This window comes from Scyliorhinus canicula, chromosome 27, assembly GCF_902713615.1.
Source record: "Scyliorhinus canicula chromosome 27, sScyCan1.1, whole genome shotgun sequence".
NCBI lineage: Eukaryota > Metazoa > Chordata > Chondrichthyes > Carcharhiniformes > Scyliorhinidae > Scyliorhinus > Scyliorhinus canicula.
Window position 1 is genome coordinate 4538752 of NC_052172.1, and position 19389 is coordinate 4558140.

General features: G+C 48.1%; 1 protein-coding gene across 4 annotated transcripts in view; it reads right to left on the reverse strand.

Moving 5' to 3' along the window:
* Window positions 1-9837: 9837 nt before the first annotated feature.
* The window catches only part of LOC119957983 (adenosine deaminase domain-containing protein 2-like), a 96753-nt gene continuing 87201 nt past the window's right edge, over window positions 9838-19389 (reverse strand). For all 4 annotated transcript variants that reach the window (XM_038786233.1, XM_038786232.1, XM_038786231.1 and 1 more), the window contains 2 exons: window positions 15911-16043; window positions 9838-10201 (listed from right to left, as the gene is read on the reverse strand). In XM_038786233.1, coding sequence (XP_038642161.1) covers window positions 10091-10201; window positions 15911-16043 — 244 coding nt within the window. In that variant the 3' untranslated portion in view covers window positions 9838-10090. The remainder of the gene's footprint in view (window positions 10202-15910; window positions 16044-19389) is intronic.

Here is a 19389-nt window from a genome sequence, read left to right on the forward strand (position 1 = left end):
ACTGGTACATCAGGTCGGCACGGTTAATTTGAGAGTCTTATTTGGGCAGAGTAATAAAAGTAAGTAAAGTCACCATAGTCCCAGATGACCAAAGGCTGCTTTCCCCTTTGAGCGGGGAGAGCTGACTGTTGGTGATTTAACCAGAGGGTCACCACACCTCAGGCGAGGAGCAAGGTTGAGAAGGTGGGGCCTTCATGAATATCCTCAGCCGGTACGGGGATTGAACGTTGGCGTTGCTCCACATCACGAACTAAGGTGTCCAGCTAAACTGACCCCAATGCAGTCAGGTTTGATCACATACTTGTTAGGGTGAATGCAGACCAGAGGACAGGTGTCCTGCTGATCCCCTATCTTTTCCCTCAGCTCAGGGGAACTCAGCTGACTTGTGGAGCCCCCTCCTGCTGAGAATGGGCATACCTGTTGAGGATTATGTATATGGGATAATACATTTACCTACTGGAGGAGTTACATATTCAGCGACCACAATGATAAACGGCATTTATGAACTCTTGAGTTCTATGCAACCTTACAAAAAGTGGTAGAACACCTTAGCTGTTTTCTGCATGTCAGACACTCCCCCAGCATCTGCTCTGCCCCCTTAAATCAATAATAAATAGTTCATTCTTAATTACTGAATAAATCATGAGCTGTTCCATTGGGTCTGTGGTTTCACATGCCTCACTTTAAATATGGCTCAGTCTTGAAGAACCCATGCTTGGGGTGAGCGGACCATTTTTAACCAATTTCTCATCAAACAGTGGTATTGAAAAATAACTTGTTTTTTTTTTGGTGTTAAAATATTCTGTGGTGTTCAACTGAAAACATGATTAAGAGGAGGGCACAGGTTACGGGGTTAGGGCGGGGGCAAGTGGGTCTAGGTAGGGTGCTCTTTCAGAGGGTTTAGAACATAGAACAGTACAGCACAGAACAGGCCCTTCGGCCCTCGATGTTGTGCCGAGCAATGATCACCCTACTCAAACTCACATATCCACCCTATACCCGTAACCCAACAACTCCCCCTTAACCTTACTTTTTAGGACACTACGGGCAATTTAGCACGGCCAATCCACCTAACCCGCACATCTTTGGACTGTAGGAGGAAACCGGAGCACCCGGAGGAAACCCACGCACACACGGGGAGGACGTGCAGACTCCGCACAGACAGTGACCCAGCGGGGAACCGAACCCGAGACCCTGGAGCTGTGAAGCACTGATGCTAACCACTATGCTACCCACTAGTTTGTGCAGATCGATGGGCCGAATGGCCTCCTTCTGCACTGCCAGGATTCCGTGAAGTCATTATAATCACAAAATGTGCAACAAATAGACATGTTACTGCTTCAAATGTTCTAACTGTTGGTTGAAGGAAGCCGGAGAGGCTGCAAGATAAATGGCTTGTGCTTCCTGTACTTGCCTTCCTAAGTTGGCAGAGGTCATGAGCGTAGAAGTGCTGTTGAAACCTACAATCCCCAGTGTGCAAAATGGTGATTGAGTCCTGACGGTGTTGAATCTTGTTGCAGCTGCATCCATCCAGACAATTTGGAGAGTATTCGGTCATTCTCCCGACTTGTGTCTCGTAGGTGGTGGAGCGGCTTTGGGCTAGCAGGAGGCAAGTCACTCGCTGCAGAAATATCTAGTCTTGTCCTGAGCTAGTAGGCAGACAGCACTGCCTCCACTTTTACACGGCTCATTCATAAAACAGCTGCTTAATCTGCTTAGTTAATTACGATCTTACAGCCCCAGTGACATAGGTTTTGGGTGGTAGCAATAGAATTTTGCTCACATTTTCTTCCCCGCCCCCTCCAATGATTTCAGGTTAACACAAGAGCCTCCTGACTTTAATCGCTAGGCACGAAGTGCAAAAGGTCCATGCACAGTTACAGTCACCTTGGAAATGCAGCTTGGCTCTCTGCCCGGTCTACAGATGCAGGGCGTAGCTATATGCCTGGGTTGTCCCAGGGCCTGGCTAATGACGTCGGAGAGCTAACACTACACTTGTGAGTTTGGGCTTGTGGTTTGTTTCACGCTTCGCCTTCTGGCATACCAAAGAAAAAACATACAAGTATGCACAAGGAGGGGAATAGCGAAGGGCAGCAAGAGTTCACAAATATAGGAAGAACTACAAAAAGGGGAAAAGGCAGCTGGTAATGGGCCATCTAAGAAATATTGAATCAAGGTTGGAGACTCACGATAACTGATGACAACAAATTAAAAGTGATAAAAAGGGTGTCACTAAATAGTGAGTTATCACCAGAACCAGATCGTTTTCATAGGATATTAAAGGAAAGAACTTTCGACATGATCTATGATTTCAAATTCCCTTAATGCAGGAACTGTGTCATTAGGTCGCTGCTATTTTAAGAAAGGTGAAACCGAGACACCAGGAAAGTGTAGAAAAGTTAGCCTAACATCTGCTGTCAGGAAATTATTCGGGCCAAATGTTAATGACACAGCTGGGAATCGAGTCGGGACTAATCCTGCCTTCGTGATTCTGCTTCCGTCTCGATACTGCTGGTAAACAGGATTTTCCAGTGTCCTGGCCCTAGGTAACCTGGAGGTAGGACCGTCACCTTTGGCCGAGTCCAATGCCGGCAGGTTAAAAGGCGCTCGCCCTTTCAAGTCTTTGGCCCGCTCACCTATGTAGGGTTAAACCTTCTGAACACTTTCAATGTCAATCACCCTTTCCTTTAACCCCCCCCCCCCCCCCCCATTATCCACTTATTGACAGAACACACAGGCTCCATTGTAACAGTTGGAAGCTATTGAATAGCTCGTCAAACTCCCTGAGCAATTAAAGAGGCTCTTCAAACCCACTGCATAAACACGTCACACACTTGTAAAATGATTAGGCAACTGGATTGCAGCCAAAGACCATAAAACACATCGAGGAAACAAACAGACTTCAGGACTGCTATTGCAACGTGTGTCTAGACTGAATGCATTAAAACAAAAGGGGAAGATTAAGTGCCCACTTCAGCAGGGGAAATCCTCAGCGGGAATCCCTCAACCGTGCTCCGGTAAACCGGCCAGATCCGACCTCATACACTTCCGTTGGTGTTGGGATTTTGCCTCTGTGGGGCCGGGAGTCACTTTCCTCCGATTGTTAGATTAGCTTTATAAAAATTCATTCATAGATTTTTTTCACATTTACAATGTTGATCTCTTATTTGATAGCTTGCCATTTGGTAGCAGTAACAATCTGATAAACAAATTATTCATGGGGTAGTTACATCTGAAGGGGCAGCAGGGTAGCATGGTGGTTAGCATAAATGCTTCACAGCTCCAGGGTCCCAGGTTCGATTCCCGGCTGGGTCACTGTCTGTGTGGAGTCTGCACGTCCTCCCCCTGTGTGCGTGGGTTTCCTCCGGGTGCTCCGGTTTCCTCCCACAGTCCTAAGATGTGCGGGTTAGGTGGATTGGCCATGCTAAATTGCCCGTAGTGTCCTAATAAAAGTAAGGTTAAGGGGGGGTTGTTGGGTTACGGGTATGGGGTGGATACGTGGGTTTGAGTAGGGTGATCATGGCTCGGCACAACATTGAGGGCCGAAGGGCCTGTTCTGTGCTGTACTGTTCTATGTTCTATCTTCAAGTCACGGCACTCACTCTCATAACAAGGATATAACTTGTGCAACTGCTTTTAATAATGAACTATAAGGTACGCAAAATTATTTTACGTACCATTTTAATTCTTCCCACCGCCAGTCCATAATTAATTTCTCCATGAAGCTGGTAGGTTTTACCATCCACTCCACCACTACCGACGCACTGTGTGTACCATCTACAAGATGCACTGCAGGAACTCACCAAGGCTCCTTCGACGGCACCTTCCAAACCCATGACAAGGGCAGCAAGCAAAAGGGAACACCATCACCTGGGAGTTTGCCCTCCAAGCAACGCACTTGGAAATAGATTGTGGTTCCTTCACTGTCACTGGGTCATAAACCTGGAACTCCCTCCCTAACAGCATTGTGAGTCTACCTACATCACAACGACTGTGGCAGTTCAAGAATTCACCTGAAGAAGGAGCCGTGCTCCGAAAGCTCGTGTTTGAAACAAACCTGTTGGACTTTAACCTGGTGTTGTAAGACTTCTTGCAGTTCAAGAAGGCAGCTCACCACCTTCTCCCCAAAGACAATTGGGGATGGGCAATAAATGCTGGGCCTGGCCAGTGACACCCACAATCCGTGAACAAATAAAAAAAAAAACAGGTTCTAAGGTCCGGCCACCTCCATGAACATAACAAAACTTACCTGGGAGGGGCTCTCAATGATCGCACACTGCTGCCATTTGCCTTGTTAATTGAAGTGGACAGGATTTCAGGCCAGCTCTCTTCCCCAGCCTTCTGAAAATGGCTGAAGGCTGAAATGGAGGTTCAGGGTGGCATAGTGGTCGTCTCCCAGCGACAGGGACCCGGGTTCAATTCCGACCTCGGGTGACTGTGGAGTTTGCATGTTCTCCCCGTGTCTGCGTGGGTTTCCTCCGGGTGCTCCGGTTTCCTACCACAGTCCAAAGGTGTGCTGGTTAGGTTGATAGGCTACGCTAAATTGCCTCTGGGCTGTAGGAATTCTATGGTTCTAGTGTCTACCAAGGTTAGTTGGGGTTACGGGGATGGGACGGGAGGAGTGGGTTTAGGAAGAGTGCTCTTTCGGAGGGTCAGTGCAAATTCGATGGGCGGAATGGCCTCTTTCTGCACTGTAGGGATTCAATGGTCACTCTGTTTGATTGCCCTTTTCGCCCCCGGTCCCGCCTACATTTGGACCCTCTCAGTACCTGGAAAATCGGTCCCTCGAGTCAATAATTTAGGCAAAGGAACTAAACACCATGGGTGGGATTCACCCTACAGCCCGCCATGTGTTTCACCCTTCGCTGCCATGAAATGGTCAGCGGGGGTGTGCCGTCTGGGGGTGGGGGGGGGGGGGGGAGAGATGATAAATTATGGCCTATGTAAACATTCAGCTGTCTGAAAAAGGGTCATGGTCGATTAACCCGTTTGAATTTAATGAAGAGCTGATGAAAGCATGGACAAAGGAATGCTGACTGTGATTATTTATTGGAACTCCCTGAAGGCATCTGACGATTGGTTAAAGTTGAAGCTCGTGGGATTGAGGGAAAACTAAGGACTCGGGATTAAATTTTCATCACGAATGTAGGAAACAGCAGAGAGGCCTGTTTTTGAGTCAGAAACTCACTTTTGCCGGGGTTTCTCATGTGGGGAAGCTCTTAATTAGTGTAGGCATGGATTTCCGTGGGGTTGTGAACAGAGGCAGGTCTGACGAAGTGTGGCACTCATTTAGACGCCCATTGGCAGCCGTCACAGAAGCTGATGATTTATGCTCTAGAGCCTTCGACTGAACCAGATGGGAGTTGGAGGCTTGGCCACCGGGGCAGAGCAGCCGCTTGCTTCATCAATGGGTAGCACAGTGGTTAGCACTGTGGCTTCACAGCTCCAGGTTCGATTCCCACTTGTGTCACTGTCTGCCGAGTCTGCACGTTTTTGATTAATAAAGGGATCAGGGGTTATGGGGAGAAGGCAGGAGCGCAGGGATGAGAAAATATCAGCCATGATTGAATGGCGGAGCAGACTCGATGGGCCAAGTGGCCTAATTCTGCTCCTATGTCTTACGGTCAACCCAATGTCGGCGTGGGTTTCCTCCGGGTGCTCCGGTTTCCTCCCACAAGTCCTGAAAGACGTGCTGTTAGGTGAATTGGACACTCTGAATTCTCCCTCTGTGTACCCCAACAGGCGCCAGAATGTGGCGAATCAGTGATTTTCACAGTCACCTCATTTGCAATGTTAATGTAGGCCGACTTGTGACAATAAAGATTATTATAATTAATGGAGGTTGCAAGGGATAGGAGGGAGGTCATCTTCCTGGCAGGAGAAGATTGCCTCATCACGCAAAAAGGGATAGCTCTGTTCAGCTTTCCCCTTAGCGCACTAGGCTAAATCGCTGGCTTTGAAAGCAGACCAAGGCAGGCCAGCAGCACGGTTCAATTCACGTACCAGCCTCCCCGAACAGGCGCCGGAATGTGGCGACTAGGGGCTTTTCACAGTAACTTCATTGAAGCCTACTTGTGACAATAAGCGATTTTCATTTTCATTAGGGCCTCCCCACCCCCTTCAGGACCCAGAACTCCTTTCGGCCCCTTCTCCCACTTTCACCCCCCAAGCCCCCCCCCCCCCCCCCCCCCCCCCCCCACACACACACACCTTTCATGTGCATGGCCCCCCCTCAGGCACTGATCCTTGGCAGTGCCAACTTGGCACAGCTAGCCTGGCACCCTGGCAGTATCAGGTTTGCACCACCTATGTGGCCGGATGCCAGAGTACTGCTTTGCCCTGTATCTAAGCACCAAGGGGGCTCTAGTGGCCCCCGTGACCCCCAGGTGGCCAGCATGACTGGTCTCCGCTTGTCTTGGCCGGTACTAATTGGGGCCTGGTTGACAGCCGGTGACTCCCGGGCACCACGTGAATGCGGCGTCAAGATGGTCGTGCATATTCAAATGAACCTAGGCTCTGAGCCGGACATAACGTAGAGGGAAAATTGCACCCATGGTGTTCAGCTTTCGTAAGATGATGGAGTTAAGGGGAGGAGATATGATTGTGGCCGTCAGTTCTGAATAAGTTATGAACTGAACAGCAGCAGCCCTTTCCAAATGCTGTCAGGTTAAGCATTAATCTGGCATGATCCCTCTCTCTTAAAGCAGTCTCTCAAAAGATCTCTTTATCCAAAGATTGGTAAGTAATCCTGTGTTTATAACCTCGATTTAAAAGTGGGTTTTGCCCTGTGGTGGACTGGCTTAATTGGAGGTGAAGACGGTATCAGTATTTCTTTTTATTGTTAAGAATTGTTTAGCTGGCAATTATAAACTGTTTCCTTGTATGGTGTTCAAGTTATTTTAATCGTGTGTCAGTGACCATATCCCTATTTCTGGGTGAAGTCACTCCTGGGGCAAAGTGTCCTTTCCTCACAGTCCACAAATTACATTAAATATTGGGTTTCTATCCGGTGTCCTAGAAACTGTTGACCACCACCGAGCCCAATATCCCACGGACATGCCCCTAATTGCTGGTTGAAATTGTCCTTCTGGTCAGGTGGCTGCCCAATTGTCCTTGGCAGCCTTGCCTCCTACGCTTTTGCTCCCACACCAGGGGACGCCAACCCCATTCAAAGCCCAGACACCTCTGCAGCACCAAGGCACCACCCCCCTCACCAGGTGCCCAGTCACCCTTTGGAAAGTGGCATCGACAGTGCTATCAAGCAGCACTTTCTCAGCAAGAACCTGCTCAGTTTGAGTTCCACCTGGGCCACTTGGCTCCTGACTTCATTACAGCCTTGGTCCAAACATGGACAATAGGGTGGAACTCAAGAGGCAACATCACGGCAGCATTTGGCCAAGCATGACATCAAGGAGCACGAGCAAAAAGAAAAATGGAGCCATGAGAATCAGGGAGAGCTCTCCAGTGAGTCTTCGAGTAGCCAATTATTTTTCTTTTCCAATTAAGGGGCAATTTAGCGTGGCCAATCCACCTGGCCAGCACATCTTTGGGTTGTGGGGGTGAAACCCACGCAGGCATGGAGAGAATGTGCAAAGCTCCACACGGACAGTGACCCAGAGCCAGGATTCAAAGGTAGGAGTCACGCCTGGCACGAAGGAAAATGGTTGTGGTTGCTGAACATCAATCACCTGCCTCAGGACATTACTGCAGGAGTTTCTTTTGTGTCCTAGGCCCAACCATCTTCAGCTGCTTCATCAATGACCTTCCCTCCTTCACAGGGTCAGAAGTGGAGATGGTCCTGATAATGGTGCAATGTTCGGCACCATTTACGACAAGACCTGAGCAATATTCAGGCGTGGGCTGGTAAATGGAAAGCAACATTCATGCCACAAAACTGCTAGACAATGACCATCTCCCCATAACATTTATTGGCATCACCATCACCGAATCCACCAATCTTAACATCCTGGGGGTTACCATTGACCAGAAACTGGACTAACCACATTGATACTGTGGCTACAAGAGGTCAGGAGGGTGGGAAATTCACAGAGAGTAACTCACATTGCCTGTCCACCATCTACAAGGCATGTGATGGGTTAGTGCAGCTCCAACAACACTCAAGAAGCTCGATACCAAAGCAGCCCCACTTGATTGGCATCCCGTCCACCACAATAAACATTCACTCCCTCCACTGCGCAGTGCCAGCTGTGTGTACCATCTACAAGATGCACTGCAGCAACTCACCAAGGTTCCTTAGACAGCACCTGCTACACGACTACTACCATGGGATACATCATCACTGTGGTGAATCACAGTAGCGTAATTCACACTGTATTACACATGTTGTACTATGTCTCTGTAAGCTCGGCACACGAGCAGTTACACTGCTCTGCCACTAGGGGGAGATGCACTGGGAGTGTACGGGAGTTTGTACTGAGCTGCACCCACGGCTCCTCCCCCTAACCGGAAGTATAAAGGTTGATGCTGAGAGCCTGCCTGCCAATTCATCTGGAGTTCATCTTGTCACAGGCAGGCTCTGTTGTAAGACGATTAAAACCACTGTTCCCTTCTAACCACGTGTCGTGTGAATTGATGGCCTCATCAATCACCACCAGCAAGTATCCCTCCAAACCACACACCAACCTGGTTTCAAACTATATCACCATTCCTTCACTGTCAAAGAACAGTACAGCACAGGAACAAGCCCTTTGGCCCAAGCCTGCGCTGATTCTGATGCCTGCCTAAACGAAAACCTTCTGCACTTCCAGGGTCCGTATCCCTCTATTTCCATCCGATTCATATTTTCATCAAGGTGCCTCTTAAATGCCGCTATCGTATCTGCTTCTACTGCCTCCTCTGGCAGTGAGTTCCAGGCACCCACTACCCTCTGTGTGAAAGAACTTGCCTCGCACATCTCCTCTAAACTTTGCCCCTCGCACCTTAAACTTACGTCACGGAGTAATGGACTTGTCCACCCTAGGAAACAGTGTCTGACTATCCACTCTAACCATGCCACTCATAATTTCACTTCTATCAGGTCGCCCCTCAACCTCCTTCGTTTCAATGAAAACAATCAGAGTTTATCCAACCTCTCCTCATAGATAATACCCCCAGACCAGGCAACATACTTGTAAACCTCTTCTGTAGCCTCTCCAAAGCCTCCACATCCTTCTGCGCACCAAGGGAGGTCAAAGGTTGGAATCTTCTTCTGCAAAAAGCTAGGTGAATTCCTCATTTTAAATCTAAGACCAATAGATTTTTGTAACCAATGGTATGAAGGGTTATGGAGCAAAGGTGAGCATATAGAGTTAAGTCATTCAGTATCACAAAGCTCTATTCCCGTTCTGATGTTCTCACGAGGCCAGACTATGGGCTTCACTTCAACAGAGTTTGGACCGACTCCCTCATAGAACATAGAACAGTACAGCACAGAACAGGCCCTTCGGCCCTCAATGTTTTGCCGAGCCATGATCACCCTACTCAACCCACGTATCCACCCTATACCCGTAACCCAACAACCCTACTTAACCTTACTTTTATTAGGACACTACGGGCAATTTAGCATGGCCAATCCACCTAACCCGCACATCTTTGGACTGTGGGAGGAAACCGGAGCACCCGGAGGAAACCCACGCACACAGGGGGAGGACGTGCAGACTCCACACAGACAGTGACCCAAGCCGGGAATCGAACCTGGGACCCTGGAGCTGTGAAGCATTTATGCTAACCACCACGGGGAGTAGCTAATGTCATTGTGAGGATTTGAACTAATCTGGTGGAGGGGAGGTACGGAAAAACAGAGTTTACTTTCCATTACAACCAAACTCATTCCAGCGCAACATTGCAATATTTTTTTATTTGAATGAAGCACAGCACTGATTTTATTCATTCCATATCTGGCCTGAAATTGCAACTCAGGATTACACCAGAAAGCACCCAGTCTGGATGTCCTTTAGAACAAAACAAAACAAAGCATAATTCACAAATAATTTCAAACAAACATGCTTTGAAAAGCAATGGGGAAATTACCTCTCTCTATTGAAATTGTCAAGAACATCAGTTACATTTTTCTGTTGCATTCCAGTGAGATTCATTTGCTGAAGTTGTCAACGAGTCGTTTCTGCGGCCATGGCCCTGCTCCAGTGGAAATGAAATGATAATTTAGGATTCCCTTGGCTTCTTGATAGGTTTTGGCATTCATCTGGAATAGTTATGGAGGCAGTCATTAGCGGTCACTTCTAAATTCATAGATCATTTTCTGTAATCTTTAATCATCAAATCAGGTCAGCAATAGCAAGCTCTGGTAAAGATGCTTCTGCTGGCCGCAGAAAAATTATTTTAAGTTTCCAGAAAGAAGGGGTTTATTTGGCTTTTGAGGCCTTACACCTCAAAATGGCACACCTGCAATTGACCAACCTGGCCAGGTGTCTTTCCAGCACCAGTGAAACAAAAGCACACATGCAGTTGTTCAAATTTGATGTACTGCTCCCGGAGTACAAACCTGCATTTGGAGGCCGGGACGCTAAATGGCTTCAAGGCAGAGATAGATAAATTCTTGATGTCGTGAGGAATTAAGGGCTACGGGGAGAATGCTGGTAGGTGGAGTTGAAATGCCCATCAGCCATGATTGAATGGCGGAGTGGACTCGATGGGCCGAATGGCCTTACTTCCACTCCTATGTCTTATGGTCTTATGCATTGATGAGAATGTAAAAGTAAGGATATAATGTTGGAATTGTCTAAAACACCGGTGAGGCCACTACTGGAGTTCTGGTCACCACATTACAGGAAGGACATTATTGCTCCGGCGAGAGTGCCGAGGAGGTTCACAAGAATGTTGCCAGGGCTGGAAAAGTGTAGTTACGAGAGACTGGTTAGGTTGGGGTGGTTTTCCTTGGAGCAACGAAGGCTGAGGGAGTGACTTAATTGTGGGGCGTACAAAATTATGAGGTGAAGAGATAGAGTGGACAGGATAAAATTGTTTCCCTTGGCGGAGAATTCTAGAACCGGGGGACATAGATTCAAAATCAGAAGGTCAAGAGGAAGAACTTTTTTTTTTTACGCGGAGGGTAGCGGGAGTCTGGAATTTGCTGCTCGAGTTTGTAGCCATCTGGGATGGCCACTTCCAACTAGGGACAGAGAAACTGGCAAAGCCTAGTGGGTAAAATGGACAAGCCAAGACTCAGGCAGGCTCAGAGCCTGAAATGTATATTTGTCAGCAAGAAGACAGACGGTATCGAAACTCCTTCCAATTAGCATTTTGATGGGGCCGATTAGCATTTGATGGCCCATCTTCACCAAAACAAAGGGCTGTTTCTCGAGCAACCGGGACAGTCCCAGACATTTCGGCGCCACTCCCTGTTCGAGGGAAACTCAAACAACGGGGTCAATGACCGCTTGGGACACACCCCCAGCCATCCAGGCACCTGCCCACTTATTGGCTAAGGAATCAAACAGAGTGATCAGGGATCACCCAATTAGTAAGGCCCAAATCGAAGGACCGCCCAAAAGAGCGCAGACTCCCCCCTCCCCAGAGTATTAGAAGAGTTTGCCATATGTTCGCTCTCTCTTGGTCCTGGTACCCTGGTCACGGCCATCTCCAAGTGCAGCAACACCAGAAGCAAGTACAAGTTCAACGCTCGTACCAGACGGATGAGCCCAGCTGAGCAGCAGTTACTCCTTCAAACCCGATAGATCCAGAATCGGACAGTGGCCACTGTTTACTGATCTAAGCCAGGTGCCTGAAGTTAAGTACAAGTTGTCACAGTCGATAGGTGTAGTTAACTAGTAGTGATTATGTTGCGTGATTAATTGTGTGTAAATAAAGTACCCTTGACCTCAAACTAATTAACTGGCGTTTGGCTCTTTGATCGATAGCCGGTTGAAACTTGTGGCGGTATCATTGATACCTGGCAACTCTAAGCATTAGGACATAGATAACACAGAAAGAAGAGCAAATTCACTGATTGCCATAATTGGAACAGAGCCACAGAAAAGACAAAATAAAAGAAAGCACAACAAGTTGGTGGTGGAGGCAGAGACCCTAAACTCTTTTAAAAGGTAACTGGATCTGCACCTTATGGACGGGGTGCAGGAAGGTGGGATTAGAAAGGGCACCTGGGTGTCCTTGGGCTGGCATGGACAAGATGGGCCGAATGACCTCCAACTGTGCTGTAACCTTTTTATGGTTCTATGATCGTGTAGGCCAGCAGTGCACAGCTGGCTTTTACAGGTGCCACGCCTTTTGCACCTGCAAACAAATGTCATGGACTTTCAAACTATTTATCCACGTTTTTCAGTAGGATCAATGACGGCTATCTCTGCCTAAAGTCTCCACCACATCCTGCGGAGGTTCCTGGCTCCTCTTGCGCCATCTGTGTCATCACAACTATGTTGTAGATTTTGAAAGCTCATGACTTTAAATGAAACTGATGTGAAACTAACACATCAGTGTTAACACAACTAACAAGATTGGGAAAATATATATTTTTTTAAACAGACAATTTTATTGAGGTATTTTTTGGCATTGTAAACAGTAACAATATACATTAGTGTGCAGATACCAATTACAAAAAACATATTTCAAATAACAGTTCCTCTCTCGCAGATAGACCCGCCTATTCTTCCCCCCAACTCTACACTATTCTAACCCCCCCCCCGCTGACGATTCGTCCCCCGCGAAGAAGTCGATGAATGGTTGCCACCTCCGGGCGAACCCTGATAGTGATCCTCGTAAGGCAAACTTGACTTTTTTCCAAGCCGAGAAAGCTTGCCATGTCCGACAGCCGTACTTCGGTCTTTGGGGGCTTTGAGTCCCTCCAGGCCAACAGTATTCGTCACCGGGCTATCAGGGAAGCAAAGGCCACAACGTCGGCCTCTATCCCCTCCTGTACTCCCGGGTCCTCTGACACCCTAAAAATCGCCACCTCTGGACTCATCACCACCCTGGTTTCAGCACCCGGGATATGACGTCCGCAAATCCCTGCCAGTATCCCCTGAGTTTTAGACACGCCCAGAACATGTGGACATGGTTCGCTGGTCCTCCCCCACATCTAGCACACTTGTCCTCCAGCCCAAAGAATTTGCTCATGTGGGCCACCGTCATGTGGGCCCGGTGAACCACCTCGAACTGAATCAGGCCGAGCCTGCCACATGTTGTGGTTGCATTTACCCTCCTCAGAGCGTCTGCCCATACGCCTCGCTCCAACTCCCCACCAAGCTCCTCCTCCCACCTGTGTTTCAGTTCCTCGGTCCCTGTGTCCTCCGCTCCCATAAGCTCCTTATCAATATCCGAGACTCTACCCTCTCCTACCTCACCCCTGGAAATTACCCTGTCCTGGATCCCCCTTGGTGGAAAGAACGGGACCTGTCTACGTCCGAAATCCCGCACCTGCAAGTACCGGAAGTCATTCCCCCTCGCCAGCCCGAACTTCTCCTCCAGCGCCCTCACGTTCGCGAAACTCCCTTCCAGGAGCAAGTCACCCATCCTTCCCACCCCTGCCCTCCGTCACGCTTGAAACCCACCATCCGTCTTCCCCGGGACAAATCGGTGGTTGTCACATATTGGGGACCAGATCGACGCTCCCACTTCCCCCCGCATGCTTCCTCCATTGGCCCCAAATCCGCAAAGCCGCCACCACTACAGGGCTGGTGGAGCACCTGGCCGGCGGGAGCGGCAGGGGAGCCATGACCAGGGCTGCCAAGCTGGTGCCCCTGCACGAAGCAGCCTCTACCCACCCCCAAACCGACCCCGTACCCACCATCCATTTCCTTATCATGGCTATGTTAGCCGCCCAGTAGTAGTTGCTGAGGTTCGGCAACGCCAGCCCCCCTCGCTATGGTTCTGTTCCAGCATCCCCCTCTTTACCCGCGGGGACCTCCCCGCCCAATCAAATCCCAGGTTGATTTTATTGATTCTTTTAAAGATGGACCGCGGAATGAAAATAGGGACACATTGAAAAATAAACAGGAATCTCGGGAGGATCATCATCTTCACCGTCTGTACTCTCCCCGCTAGTGACAGCAGGAGCGCATCCCATCTCCGAAACTCGCTCATTCGCTCCATCAGCCTAGACAAGTTCAACCTATGCATCTTACCCCAGTCGCGCGCCACTTGTATCCCTAAATACCTAAAACTTTCCCCAACCAGCCTAAACGGTAGCTCCCTCCGCCTATTCTCCTGATCCCTCACCTGCACTACAAACATCTCGCTTTTTGCCATGTTCAATTTGTAGTCCGTTAACCGGCCAAATTCCCGTAGGATTTCCATAATCCCGTCCATCCCTGCCGCTGGATCCGACACGTACAAAAGCAGGTCATCCCCATAGAGCGAGACCTTGTGTTCTATCTTTCCTCCCACTTGAGCTTCCACACCACCTTCTTCGCCTGTTTTCTCTTCCTTCTGCTCCTTAAATCCATACAACTCTGTCTGGATTCAGATCGAGAGTGCTATTGTTTTTCACTCCAGCGCTCAAAAGTTCAAAAAAGTCGGGGGAAAGGGTCTTACAGTCTGACCGGAGTGAGAGCCACCAAATGCGCGACTTACTCCCTCATAGCCACCAGCGGAAGTCAGGGAAAATATTTTTAACACAAAAATTAACAATTCTGCTGACCATATGGTAACTACTTGCACTTTCCTTGATGAACTCCCTGACTGCTGATATTCCCTTGCTTTACCGGTCTTGTTGGCACAGGGGTTTGACATCTTTATATCACTGACAGACAGTACAGACATTGGAAATTCAAGTAAAGATCAATGCAAATTTAATTTTAACACTATTTCCCAGCAAGAATATAGAACGCTTTACAGAAGGACAAATGAAACTGGAAAAGCAAATATTTGTTTGGGGTGGTGGTGGTGGTGGGGGGGTCAGAGGGAGATGGAAGATGTGAATAAGTATTGGAGCACTTGCAAATGTAAACATTCATTGTGTCACTCATAATAAGCTTTATTATTGTCACACGTATGCTTACATAAACAGGGCCGCACGGTTGCACAAGTGGTTAGCACTGGCTTGACAGCACCAGGGTCCCAGGTTCAATTCCCCACTGGGTCACTGTCTGTGCGGAGCCTGCACGTTCTCCCTGTGTCTGCGTGGTTTCCTCCGGGTGCTCCGGTTTCCTCCCACACTCCAAAGATGTGCAGGTTAGGTGAATTGGCCATGATAAATTGCCCTTAGTGACCAAAGGAGGGGTTATTGGGTTATGGGGATAGGGTGGAAGTGAGGGCTTAAGTGGGTCGGTGCAGACTCGATGGGCCGAATGGCCTCCTTCTGCACTGTATGTTCTATGTTCAACACTGCAATGAAGTTACTGTGAAAAGCCCCTAGTCACCACACTCCAGCACCTGTTTGGGTACAGAGGGAGAATTCGGAATGTCCAATAGACTTGACAAGCACGTCTTTTGAGACTTGTGGGAGGAAACCTGAGTACCCGGAGGAAACCCACGCAGACACGGGGAGAATGTGCAGACTCCGCACAGACAGTGACCCAAGTCGGGAATCGAACCTGGGACCCTGGCGCTGTGAAGCACTGTGCTACCGTGCCGCCCAGAGGTTGTTGTGGGAAATACATGCATTATACTGGTGCTGGCTGGTAATTCTTTTAGAGTCAATAGGCTAAAAAGTCTTTTTAACCACAAGATCAGTTATAAGGTGTGAGAGATGACGCACTAAAACTTGATCAATGACTTTACAGGCCGGGAGTTACACTTCAAAAGTAAAATTTCAGCAGGTTTTGCATTGTGACAGGTGGGTTCCATGGAATTCTTTCACTCCATTCGGTCTGCTTTAGTTCCTTCATTTCAAATATAGACTTAACTTGGTCCTCGCCCATTGTTTAAATATTTAAATATAAAGTGCCGCTCCGTAGACATTCCCTTGTACATATGACATATGGAAACCTCTGTTTACCTTGGCTTCATGACATGTTGACAGGTCTAGTAAATCCTGTCTGTTCATTTCTTCTGCTACACGTCGAAAGGAATGCAGTGTGGCGGCCTTGCACAGGCGACTGGCAGTGTTGGCTCCATTTTTAAAAGGGGAACTTGGAATAACAGAAACAAAACGGGTGGTTAGTCAATAACTTTCAGGCAAATCCACCGCCAAAGTTAGAAAATGCCCAATAACCTCAATATTGCAGCACATCCCCACATTTGATGTGAAAATTAAACTGTCCTGAAAGCAAAGTCCGTTTCTGAACTTTGCCAACATAGAAATCATAAACATTTTCTGTAAGTAATTCCTCATTGAAGTGTGCTTTTTTGCACAAACGCCAGTCACTCACCAACAGTATCCAGCGCTTTAAAGTTCAATACAGCTATCCCTTATTAGCACGCCTAATGTATCGTGATAATTTGTGCATTAAATTGAAACAGGTTAAATGTAAATCACCTTCCCGTCAGAAATCATGCAATCCTATCAAAATCCCCAAAGGCCTTTTTCAACTCACGGGACAAACTGATTATGGCATTTGTAGTGTGGGGAAGAGAGAGAGAGAGAGAGAAGATGGTGTTTGTATGGGGGCGGCGGGGGGGGAGGAAGGAGAGAGAGAGAGAGAAAAAGAATGCAATGATCCTGTGGTGAACCACTGTGTGCACCTGTATTAGGGGATGTAAGGTAGGACCTGCACTACAGGTTCGCCGGTAGCTCCTGCCGGCTGGCTCCGCCCACAAGGAGCCGTATAAATATGCGGGTCCTCCCCTGATCTGCCATTTTGCCAGCTGCAGCAGGAGGCCACGCATCTGACTGTAATAAAGCCACTGTTGTACCCAATCTGAATCTTTTGCGCAATTGATCATGCATCAGATCCCAAAGTACTGCAGAGAACGAGATCCATGGGGGGGGGGGGGGGGCTAGCCCTCCCAAACCTACAATATTACCACTGGGCAGCAACTCGGAGAGGGTAAATGGGTGGAGAAAGGAGCCAGAGTCGAGTAAAACTAGAAGTACTTATGGCAAGATCGGTTTTGACTATTTACATAAATACATTGCCGTTTTCCCTTCCTTTTCTTTTATTCTTTCCTTACAGTGTTTGCCATGGTGATTGTAGACCCCTGCCTTACACTTCCCACCGGTCTTCCCTTTGGCTCAGGTTGCTTGCGTGGGTTTCACCTCCCACAACCCAAAGATATGCAGGGTAGGTGGATTGGCCACGCTAAATTGCTCCTTAATCGGAAAAAATTAATTAATTAAAAAAAAATTATTATATTTGACACTGTGCTGAATGCCTCAACAACACATGGGACAGGATTCTCTGATTGCCAACGTCGAAATCGCAGTTGGCCAGAGAATCCGTTTTGACGCCGCAATGGGGGATCGGTGTCGTTGTTTCGCACGCTCTGCCTCCATAAAAACGGCATACTCGAGGAGTACCGCCCTGGCAATGTCCCTCTCTCCCCAGGGGGGCTATACTTACTCTTATGCCCCCAGAGGGATCCCCTCAACTGATTCTCATTTGGCCAAACATGTTGTAAACTTCGCAGATGTGATGTATGAATATTTAATGAGAGGGGGTCATGTGGCGGGGGGCCCGTTAGTAATATGTAATCCATTAAATTCTATTTAAATGCGTTTCACGCCCTTTGAGAGCCTGAACCTTATGATGCCACCGGTGAGGGGCAGGGGGGAAAAAATAAATAAATCGGGAAACGCCATCTCTCGATTCTCTCCCGTTTTTCCACCCGCGTCTCCGATCCTGCGCACGACTAGTACAGAATCACCACTAAATCACCACTAATATTTGCATGCATTCAACTTGTACATCTTTCTTGCTTGTGTTGATCTATTATTGGGTGAAATTACTGCCGCGATGCAAGCGGTGACTAGTGGAGTACCGTAAGGAGCGGTAATGGGGGCTCTGCTATTCACAATCCATATCAATGATTTGGATATGGGGACCAAATGAAATATTTACAGCTTTGCCGATGACACAAAACTTGTTGGGAATGCCAGTTGTGAGCAGGATGTGAGGAGGCTTTATGGAGCTTTAGAGATACACGGCAGATGGAATATATTCTGCAGTTATCCACTTTGGTAGCATAAAACAGAAATGCAGAGTATTTCTTAAATGGGGAGACTGGGAAATGTTGGATGTCCAAAGGGTGTTCTTGTTCGTAAATCACTGATGGCCAACATGCATATGCAACAAGCCATTAGGAAGGCAGGGATTTGCGCAGGGATTGGAGTACAGGAATAAGGAGGTCTTGTTGCAGTTGTATAGGGTATTGGTGAGACCACACCTCGAGTATTGTGTGAAGCTTTGGTCTCCTTACCCAAGGGAGGATATACTTAAAAATTTTTTTTTTTTTTTTTAAAGTACCCAATTAATTTTTCCATTTAAGGGGCAATTTTGCGTGGCCAATCCACCTAACCAGCACATCTTTGGGTTGTGAGAGTGAGACCCACGCAGTCACGGGGAGAATGTGTAAACTCCACACGGACAGTGACCCAGGGTCGGGATTCGATCCCGGATCCTCAGCGCCGTAGGCAGCAATGCTAACCACTGTGCCCCCGTGTTGCCCAAGGGAGGATATACTTACCACAGAGGGACCGGACCAACCCCAGAACTGGCGGGATTGTCCCAGGAGGAAAGATTGAGGAGGCTGGGCCTGTATTCTCTAGAGTTTACAGGTGATCTAATTGAAGAGTACAAATTTCTCCCAGGGATTGACATGGTAGGCGAAGGAAGGATATTTCCCTGGTTTGGGGGGGGGGGGGGGTGTAGAACCAGGGCACAGTCGAAGAATAAGGATTTAAAAACAATTTCACAGGATGTTGGCTTTGCCAGCATTTACTATCCACCCCCAATTGCTCTTTATAAGCTGAACTGCCTTCGTGAACCGCCGCAGTCTCTCGGTGTAGGTAAACCCACAGTGCTGTTAGGTAGAGTGTTCCTGGATTTTGACCCCAGCGATAGTGAGGGAAGGACGATAGATTTCCAAATCAGGATGGTGAGTCGCTTGGAGGAGAATTTCCAGGTGGTGGTGTTCCCGTGTGTCTTCTGCCCTTGTCCTTCTGGATGGTAGGTGCTGTCTATGGAGCCTTGGGAAGTTCCTGAAGTGCATCTTGTAGATGGTACACATGGTTTCACTGTGCATCCGGAGTAAAGGGAGTGAATGTTTGTGGATAGGGTGCAAATCAAGCTGGTTGCTTTGTCCTGGATGGTATCAAGGTTCTTGAGTCTTTTCTGTTCAAATTCATTCATGGGTCGTGCCAGTGAGACGGCACACACCCAGGAATGGTGATGTTGGATATGATCTGATTTTGTGAGTATTACATAGAATTTACAGTGCAGAAGGAGGCCATTCTGGTTAGGTGGATTGGCCATGCTAAATTGCCCGTAGTGTCCTAATAAAAGTAAGGTTAAGGGGGGGGGTTGTTGGGTTACGGGT